Genomic DNA, 9,611 nt, shown 5'->3' with positions numbered 1-9,611 from the left:
AGGATCGGTATAATAGCAGGAAAAAAACATGCATTTTAATTTTAATAGGACTTTAAAATGACAAGCAAGAACACTGATTTATGTTTAAGGAGCTAATACTGTACAAACTGCAGCAGCGGCCTTATCTTACAGGGTGTCCTGCACTGGATGCTTCTGTCAGTCTGGCTTTTAAAAGATAAGAGATGCATCTGTGAAAAACATGCAGTTCAAACACACACACGGTGAGGAGGGCGTCTTCATCGGGGATTCTGCTCGTCGCCTGGGTCAGCGTGGAGCTCGCCTTCAGTGTGTATTGCTTTGGCAGGGAGAACACAAGCGGCTCATCATGTTCATTAAAGGCTGTGAAAGGACCGGGCGCTCCGTGGAACAGGCGGTCTGCAGGACTCTAAAAGCTCTGAACAAACCCGAGTAACATTATAAAAGTCACATTAGTTTTAACGTCTGTTTGCACAGCTGTTACTGACATAACTTAAACTGGCCCAATCCATCTGTCATTTTCAGACCAAAGACACAGTCCAAATATGGAGGACAGACAGAGACACACTGAGGTCCTGCTGTGGTCATTGTGGTTGTTTCCATATGTTTGTATATCATTGATCACCTGTGGTGTCCCTCAGAGGTCCATACTGGGTCCACAAAAACACCCTTCACAGCTCATACCTTTGTTCTTCACAAACAAATCGACAAAATAAAATGAGGTGGTTTTAGAACCAAACACAACAACAACAACAAAACAACACAAAATGGTCCATTGTTTTAGGAGACGTCAAAATAAAAGCCCAAATTTAAAGATCACAGAAAGAAAACAGAGTTCTGTTCTGGGTTTACACACAGAGCTGGACCTCTTTGGAATGTTTTTCTTATTGATGATGATTATTTTTACACAGATTAGTCATTTACTGCTTAGAGAACAGTATGAGTGTAAAGATGAGTTTCAGCCCTTGTTTGGATCCTTTCTGCTATATTTTAAAACCTATTTAATTGGCGAGTGCTGCAGAAGCCCCTTGAAAACACACAAACACACAGCGACTCCCTGAAAACATTAAAGGAGAGGGGAGATTAAAGGCCGGCAGGGGAGCTGCGCTCATCACGCCTCACATTCACACCTACAGCTTCACTCTTTCTGCTGATTTCAGCTTCCTGCTCCAGTTCTGAGCCCCTGGCTGCTCCAGTAATGAGCTCCTCCCAGGCAGAGGTGTAACATCCACAGGAGCCGTCCGTCATAACGTCCCAGAGACCGGGACGCTCACATGTCCGTGATCTCGTTGTCCCCTCAGTGCCCGTTTTATCTGTGATAAAGGACACTTAGTGATGCTCTCGTCCAGTCAGACCCTTAGGACACTTTCCTCTGCGGCATTCACACACACACACACACACACACACACACACTGAGCAGACCCTGTATCTTCCTGACTTCCGCCTCAAATACAATCAAATCATTCTCCCTCAATTACAGTGTATTCTTAAATAACATTAAGGATAATGGATTCAACCACTTGACTGTGTCTTTCTGAGACCGTCCTCTTTGTCAGAGTCTGAGGACAGAAAATGGACGCAGTTTCCTTTTCTGATTTACGAATAGTTTATGCTGAAGACAGACTGAAATTGTTTCTGATAAAAACGTCCTCTCTAGATCAGCGTGCCCTTGGTGTCCCTGCACAGTATCCTCTTGAAGGCCTTCCTGAAGTCCTGGTTGAAGATGGTGTAGATGACCGGGTTCAGGCAGGAGTTGCAGTATCCGATCCAGAAGAAGAACTTGAACAAAGGTTTGGGGATCTTGCAGGTGTCGGGGCACACAGCCTGGAGGGAGTACGAGAAGAAGAAGGGGAACCAGCAAATCACAAACACCCCCATCACCACCGCGAGGACGAAGGTGAACCTCTTCTCCCGGTTCATCATGGCCTTGCGGCGGGACACAGGCATCCCCTGAGACTTTGGCGTTCCTTCCTCAGGTACCAGTTTGGTGCCAGATGATGTGGCCATGGTGTTTTTGTGTCTGCAGGCCAGCTTCAGCGCCTGAGCTTTAAGTCCAGTGTGATGGGACAGTTCAAAGGTTTGCTTGTCAGGTTCAGTTCCTGGCTCTTTTTTGGCATTCTCTGCCAGAACACCTTCCTCATTGTCAGAGCCGAAGCTGGAGGCGTTGTCCTGAAGCGCTTCCTCTCCTTTGTCTGGATGATCCTGTGGCTCAGGTGGGAGGTTTCGATGGTCATCCTGTGGGGGTGCTGTTGATGGAGGATGCTCAGTGGTGTTTGGCGTCGAATCCAGTTTAGGTTTTTCTTGTTGGCTTGCAGGTCCTTGATCGGCACCGTTGGGTTCGGATACCTTTGCAGGAGGTTCACCTGTTGCCGCGCTGACGTTTCCTCCTGCTGCTGCTTTGGGCTTCTGTCCGGGCGGGCAGCGCGTGTGCTGCTTAGCGATCTGATAGATCCTCACGTACACCAGGATCATGATCACACAGGGGGCGAAGAAGGAGCCAATGGTGGAGTAGAGGATGTACCAGCGCTCGTCGTTTAGCTCGCACACCTCCTCGCCTCCTTCGCTCTTGTCCAGCGTGAGAAGAGGAGGGAAGGAGATGACGGCAGAAATCAGCCAGACCACGATAATGGCCGCCTTGATCCGCACAGGAGTTCTCATGGTGCCGTAAGACACGGGTCGAGATATTGACAGGTAGCGGTCAAGTGCGATGGCGCACAGGTGCACAATGGAGGAGGTGCAGAAGAGAACATCCAGTGCCAGGTAGATTTCACACCAGATGGAGGTGAAGGCCCAGTAGCCCTGCAGCTCATTGGCCAGTGAGAAGGGGATAATCAGTGTGGCGACCAGAATGTCTGCAGCAGCCAGTGACACCAGGAAGAGGTTCTGTGCGCCCTTCAGGGATCGTGATGTCAGGACGGCAATGATGACCAGGATGTTCCCCACAATGGTGAGAACCATCATGAAGGTGATAGCGATGGCAAAGGCTGCAGTGGCTTGTGGGCTGTAGGACGAGCTCCTGATGTTGCTCCGGTTGCAAGGGCGGGCGCCGGAGACGAGGCTGATGTTTCTGTTGGGGAGTCCGCTGAGATCCGCCAGGCACAAGGTGTCTGGAGCAGCGGCCATGATGGTGGGACGTCTTTATCGGTCTCTTAAAGTGAGAGGAGCGGTAGCAGAACTTTTTTTTACATCAATAAGTGGATGTCATCAGAAGGAGGGGCTCACGGTGACGCCATGTGACCTCTGCACAAGGATCTGGACATCTGCAAGACAAAGATTGACAGCAGGGGTCAGGAGAGAAGCAGGACTGTCTCAGAGCGCCATCTGGGATTTGAAGTGACTGGTTTGTGTAGCTGTGCGCCCTGATTTTGGAGCCAGCCTCTAGTGGACACTGGAGGAACTGCAGCTTTTGGCACTTGAGTTATCATCGCTTTGTTTTCACACACTCCTTGCTGTTTTAAGTCACTTTCAATCTCCATTTTTTTGTAATAGATTAAATTGTTTGGGTCTTGGTTACCATGGTTACAGAAGATTGCTCCTTCCTCTAAGGTCAGGAGTAGCGTACACAACAGGAAACGCTCATTTTGTGCTGCCACATTTATCAGTGGAGCAGTGCTGTCAGAGAGAACTCCTCCAGCTACAGACCGTGATACAGACGCTGTGTGTGGAGTGCAGACAGCAGAGCTCACTGACACCTGCCTGGGTCTGTGATGAGTTACTCAGACTGAGTTAAAGCTGCATCCTGGACTTTTAGTCAAACACAGTTCTGACTTTAAATAAATCATCATTTATACAGTGACCAGATCTGTTGCTACACACACATCCTCATTAAACGTGTACTTACTGGAACCTGCAGCTCTGCAGCCTCCACAACTTCAACAGTTTATTTTCTTCAGGTTTTCAAATTAAAGTATCCGCTAATGCGTCATCGGAGGTCCGGCAAACGGAGGCAGGAGGTCCGCTGTGAGTGCGCTGATCTCAGCGGAGAAACTGGAGGGAACAGCTGTGGAACACACGGGGATCCGGCCGCTGTGAGGATGAGCTGGAGGAGGAAAAGAGATCGATGCTTGCTCTGTTTGTCTCCGACAGGAAGGAGGATAAATGCGCTGATGTGTGAGCGTGCGGAGCTCCTCTCAGCCCTGGAGACGCTCCGCTCTCTGAGGGAGGAACTGATGCGGATGTGACCGACGCGCGTTTTTACGCACAGGACTCCAGAGTGTCCAGGCGGGCGGTGCGCTCCGCGAGTCCGCGCACATGGAGGTTTAAGAGTGATTCCGCTTTCAGACACCTCAGGAACATGTTCTGATGTGATTCTGCTGCTCCTTACAGACCCAAAGACTCTTCCCTCCCTGCGCGTCCTGCCCTGAACGTGTCTGAGAACACCGAGCTGAAGTCAGTTTCAGGTTGGATACTGGACAGGCAGCGGCTCGCAGTGTCGTTATCAACCTCTTCATCCTGATGATTCAGTTAGTTTACAAAATGACTTGAATTTTTTTTCATTATGTTCAGTTTCATGCGGGGAGGGACTGCAAACCTGCTGGGTTCTGTTACAGTAAATAGACAGACCTCGTTTGAGGCTTCTTCTTTTTTTAAATGTTTTAGGATATCATCCATTTATCCATCATCTGAACCCGTTTCGTCCTGCAGGGCAGGGCCACGGAGGGGCTGAGAGGCGGGGTCCACCCTGGACAGGTCTGTCCTGCCTTCCAGGCAGAAATCAAAGGATCCACACTTCTTGCAGAAACACAGCTTATAGGTTTGGAGTCACTTACTCAGCATGGCATGAGGAGGAAAACGGAATCAGCTGTTAAGCATCTGTCTGTGTAGCAGCCACACATCAGTCAGAAGAAGTGCTCCGGATGGGTCCAGGTCCATCTGACCTCTTTTAAATCATGGTTTAGGTTTGAAACCTTTTTGTTGAAAACCGTCACTCAGTGATTTATTGATGGTCCCTCGGTGCCGCTGGACCCGAGCATGCAACATGGAACTGACTTCAGCAGCGGTTGGGTTTCTCTCCCTCCACACCAGATGAGGTCCTTGTTTTCATGTGTTCTATCGTGAGCTGATTTCTGCTCCTCTAAGTTCAGACACACACAAGATAGAAAGAAGAATTCTGCCACTTGTTCAGTCATTCTGCACTCTTTATTATTTTTATAGATAAATATGAAACTTCTTCACATTTAATCTGTCTGTGTGTGTGCAGGCTATAGCTCATCATTGTCTGTCATTACTCCACACAGTCACCCCTGTAATTAAAACGCCATTAGAGTCTCTTCCTTTTTCTTTAGCTCTGATTAAAAACCTGCAATCCGTCTTTAATAACATGAAAACAAAGTCGTGCTGAATATGTATTATAATGGAAATGTATGCGCCTTTCTGTGGGCGGATACACACAGAGATTAATGCTCTGATGGAGCGCTGCGGGAACTCACTGAATTCTGTGACAGACAATCATTTATGTACATGTGAAATAAGGAGTCTGAGCTCGCGGCCTCGCTGCAGGAACGCTTCCTCTCCAGGTTACAGAGGCTCAGCATCACTTTAACTGGAGGAAATACCTGAAGCTATGATCTGATCAGATTTTCAGATCATACATGATGCATTTAAAGACCATGGGAAAGTTCAATGATGATTCCTTCTGAGTGTTTGGGTTCTTTCTGTTAAGAAGGACAGAATTTGATCATTTTATTTGAAAGGCAGCAAGAACTTCAAACTGTAAGAGTATTCCTTCGATCAGACCTCTGAAGAGACGTCTGAAGAAGACTGCAGGAAGCAGTCGAAACATGTCGAGGTAAACACACAAAACACTGGTCTGATCGAAGGAATACTTATAGTTTGAAAGGTGAAGACCAAATGAATCTTGTTGAAGAATTTCAAACCTATCAATGGGTTTAAAGGCCTTTTTCCTCTGAGGTCACAGTGACAGTGACCTTTGACCTCTGTAACTTTTTCCATAACTTATAACGTGAAGGCATTTGAACATCACAAAAACCCAGCAGAGGCTGTACTTTGCAGACTGACCTGATGGTGGCAGTGTTGTTTCAGTTCTGGTAACAGGATGCTGCAGCAGCTGGGCGTCAGGTTTACTGCAGAACAGCATCAGTTTTATAGACCACAGCTGCTGACATGAGGTCCTCCTGTGTCACTCTGGGTGTGTGTGATGGTGAGTGTGTGCTGTGGAGCTCTCTAACACAGGTTAGAAGGCAGCCTTTAACTATGCAGGTGTTTTGGATGATCTTTGTACCGGACTTCAACAAAACAAATTGATTTTTATTGGTTAAACTTAGCTGTTAGCCATTGTTGCTTTTGTGACCATGACTCATGACTATCACTGCACCCTCTAGTGGTTTGAAGTGGTATTTTAGTGGCTTGAAGGCCTTTTCTGAGGACTCCCCCATGGTTGGATGTATCAGCACAGGGGACTGAGGACTGAGGTGGACGGACCAGCTGCTCCTTTCTGTGGTTCAGCTCTCAGTCAGTGTTTTTGCTGCAGCTCTGATTAGTGATGGAGACGGATCGATCAGATTCTTGTCCGTTTTATTGAGAAGTCCGAGCTCTGTTTAGGCCGTCTGTCTGCTGGTGTCATCGCGCCATGTTTTCAGGTTCTTCTTTGTCTCCTGAGCAGCAGCAGGCTGTTTCACTGCATCTGAGGAAGATGAGATGAAGATGAGGCTGACACCCTGTGCACAGATTGTGGTGTCGTGTTGTGCGTACCACACTTGTAGAGCCGTCGGACTCTCTTGATATCCAGGTCCGTCATCCTAACCCTCTGGCCCATGTCGCTCACCTGTTTCTTTGAGAGGATGGTGGGCTTACCGTTCCTGGAGAAAAACCCACTGAAACAGTTCGTTAGCATGAACACAGATCATCTGTACCTGCTTTCAGACTCTTTACCTTCCATAGTGCATGATGGAGCTGACGTCATACGGAAGATCAAACGTTTCACCTTTGTATTTTTGGAAGTTTATCTCCATCCCTGAAACACACAGGTCAGACAGAGACTCTCTCAGTGTTGGTCATGTGACTGCTGCTCACATGTGACTCCATCATGGCTTCCTGCTGGTTGCTGAGGAGGACAGGACTTTTAGATTTTACTGGATCTTGTTCATGCTAAGCTACTTTTGGAGGATTTTAAATTCTTCTGTGCAGCTGCAGTGATCTTTGTTCGTGGGTTTTGTGGTCAACTCTTACCCTCCATGATGTTAGGAGACAGAACGGTGATGTACTGATCGCGGTCCATCCTCGTGTGCTCGTGCTGGAACCCCAGCGTGTGAAGGATCTCATGGACGATGTTACCCACCATGCAGTGGGGGCCCACAAACACAGGCTGCTTGCCGCCTATAAGGCCCACAAACGACGCACAGCTGGAACAGAGTGATGAATCACACCGCTGCAGGCTTCCTGATGACATCATCACCATGTTGATCAGCCTCTGTACGCACCCTGTGCTGGTTGTGAACTGCAGGTAGTTCATCTCGGTGATTCGCGGGTGGAAGGTCACACAGGTGGGTTTGGACACCATCGCCATGGCGGACAGGATGTCGTCTCTCCGATTAGCTGGAGAAAAAAAAACAGGATGTGCAGACAGTGAAGCAGCTTCCTTTGAGCGTCACTCCGGTGTTTTAATCCGACGACTGCTCACCTAAGTCTGGACTGATGACGTACGGGATCTGCTGCTTCGGCCAGATGTTGGCCACCGCGTTCCTGTCAGTCTGCAGAGACAATGACCTACTTTCCACCTTCATACACACTATAAAAGAGTGACGTTCTTCCAGCTGCATACAAGGGTTAATCACGGTGTTCCACAGGGTTCAGTGCTCGGACCGATCCTGTTCACCCTCTACATGCTCCCTCTAGGAAACATCATCCAGAAGCATAAACTTTCATTGTTATGCTGATGATACCCAGCTGTATTCATCCATGAAACCTGAAGAAATGGAGCTGCTAGTCAGACTACAGGCATGTCTGAAGGACATAAAGGACTGGATGACCTCCAACTTTTTACTGTTAAACTCAAACCATTAAACAAACTGAGGTCATTGTTTTTGGACCCAAACATCTCAGATCTAGATCATCTGATAACACTTTCTCTCTGGACGGTATCACTTTGGCCTCCAGTGCGACTGTGAGGAACCTCAGAGTTATCTTTGATCATGTGGTTTATCCCTCATGTGAAACAGGTCTCTCAGACCGCCTTCTTTCACCTCCATAATATTGCTAAGATCAGGAGCATCCTCTCTCAGAGTGCAGCAGCTAGAGTTCTGACAGGAAGCAGCCAAAGGGATCATATCTCTGCTGTTCTAGCTTCTCTTCACTGGCTCCCAGTGGGCTCAAGAATGCACTTCAAAAACCCTCTCCTTACCTACAAGGCTCTACATGGACTAGCTCCATTATAATATAAACACAATAGTTTATATCAGACTGTCAGCAGGAAGGTTCTCTTTATGAGCCGGGTCCTGCTCAAGGTTTCTAGAGGCAGTTCTGATTGTAAAATGAGCTGTATAAAGAAAACGTAATTGAGTTGTTGGCTCTGTCATCCTTCTAACAATCCAAAACACATTTAATGGACCAGTGTGTGAGGGTTACTGCCATCTAGTGGTGAGGATTTAGATTGAACACACCTGTATTTAAAAAAAATCTACAGTCAAAACTCCCTCTTTGTTTGGTTTGTCCGTCCTGAGCGGCTACATTCATCATCACCAGTGAAGGCATCAGCCTGAGCAGGTTTGACTTTTTCTGCCTCATTGAAATGATGTTTGTGTATCTGGGGCCCTCCTGTGGTCATCTTTGGTGAAAACATTTACGGCAGATCACCGCGGAGCCAAAGAACGTTGCTTTGATGCATAAAGCTCCTTCTGAGGCTGCGTGCTGGCGTTCACATGCAATAAATCCGTTCATGTCAAAGTGTTACTCACAGAGAGCATCATGTCTCCTTCCTGCACGGCGGGGTCAGGAGACATCACCTCTGAGACAGAAACAAACAAATAACGTGTGATTTAAGATGCATATGGTCACATGATTGTTTCAGTATTTTTGATGCTTTGCCTAAAAGTTTAGTGAATTAAAAATAATTGAAGAAAAGAAACTTATTGAATGAACATCAGTGACACACAATCAGCTCCGTTTAGCTGAATAACATCAGGTCTCCTCAAAACTTTGTTTAGTTGTTAAAAAAGGATGAAGATCTCAGTCCACTTCTTTTAGTGCAGTAAAGTGTAGTTTACCTTCTAAAGTCTCTGGGTTGGACTTGATGTAATTCACTGCATCGATGAGCCAGTCCTTCTTCGGTGCTTTGAACACACAGGTACACAGTCAAACACTCGTAAATATCAATATTGATCAATCCAGGCTGGAAGCAGATCTGTGCACCTTGCCTGGCTTCCCGCAGAGGACTGCAGCTCACTGAAACACAACAGCAGACACACATCCAGTGTTTGTTTGTCCAGAGAAAATATCCAACAGGTGAGGTGAGGACTCCTTACCCCCGTCCAGGTACTCAGCAGACACCAACAGAGCAACGAGCAGAGGCAGCATGCTGTCTGACAGCAGGACGCTCACTGCCAGCTCTGCTGCCTCATTAGTCTCATTAAGTCAGATCAGCTGCTGTCAGTCCTGCTGTGAGGACCAGAGACCCCTCA

The 9,611-nt window shown here is 47.5% G+C and overlaps 2 protein-coding genes across 3 annotated transcripts; both read right to left on the bottom strand.

Annotated features, from left to right (window-relative positions):
- Positions 1–1,629: 1,629 nt before the first annotated feature.
- On the bottom strand, positions 1,630–3,099 carry LOC114444126 (alpha-2B adrenergic receptor). Its single transcript, XM_028418526.1, has one exon. It carries the CDS (start codon positions 3,097–3,099, stop codon positions 1,630–1,632), a length of 1,470 nt encoding a protein of 489 aa, XP_028274327.1.
- A 3,404-nt stretch (positions 3,100–6,503) lies between these two features.
- On the bottom strand, positions 6,504–9,574 carry LOC114443505 (zinc metalloproteinase nas-4). Of its 2 annotated transcripts, none has more exons than XM_028417599.1 (10): positions 9,456–9,574; positions 9,343–9,375; positions 9,198–9,263; positions 8,889–8,938; positions 7,616–7,685; positions 7,416–7,530; positions 7,165–7,337; positions 6,868–6,949; positions 6,688–6,809; positions 6,504–6,619 (listed from the first exon to the last, which is right to left on the bottom strand). In XM_028417599.1, the coding sequence occupies exons 1-10, from the start codon at positions 9,505–9,507 to the stop codon at positions 6,534–6,536; spliced, it is 849 nt and encodes a 282-aa protein (XP_028273400.1). In that variant the 5' UTR covers positions 9,508–9,574; the 3' UTR covers positions 6,504–6,533. The 2 variants fall into 2 exon arrangements, with proteins under 2 accessions (XP_028273400.1, XP_028273401.1); XM_028417600.1 differs by having other exon boundaries at positions 6,688–6,794.
- Between the last annotated feature and the right edge of the window lie 37 nt (positions 9,575–9,611).

Source organism: Parambassis ranga, chromosome 12 (assembly GCF_900634625.1).
Source record: "Parambassis ranga chromosome 12, fParRan2.1, whole genome shotgun sequence".
NCBI classification, from domain to species: domain Eukaryota; kingdom Metazoa; phylum Chordata; class Actinopteri; family Ambassidae; genus Parambassis; species Parambassis ranga.
This window is presented reverse-complemented; position numbering and strand designations above follow the sequence as displayed.

Excerpts from the sequence above, each read along its gene's own strand:
- LOC114444126 (XM_028418526.1), bottom strand. The coding sequence starts at position 3,099 with ATGGCCGCTGCTCCAGACACCTTGTGCCTGGCGGATCTCAGCGGACTC.
- LOC114443505 (XM_028417599.1), bottom strand. The coding sequence starts at position 9,507 with ATGCTGCCTCTGCTCGTTGCTCTGTTGGTGTCTGCTGAGTACCTGGAC. Across the intron at positions 7,686-8,888 it reads AAGGAGACATGATGCTCTCT|ACTGACAGGAACGCGGTGGC; the intron begins GTGAGTAACACT and ends TTGTCTCTGCAG. Across the intron at positions 7,531-7,615 it reads CGTCATCAGTCCAGACTTAG|CTAATCGGAGAGACGACATC; the intron begins GTGAGCAGTCGT and ends TTTTTTCTCCAG.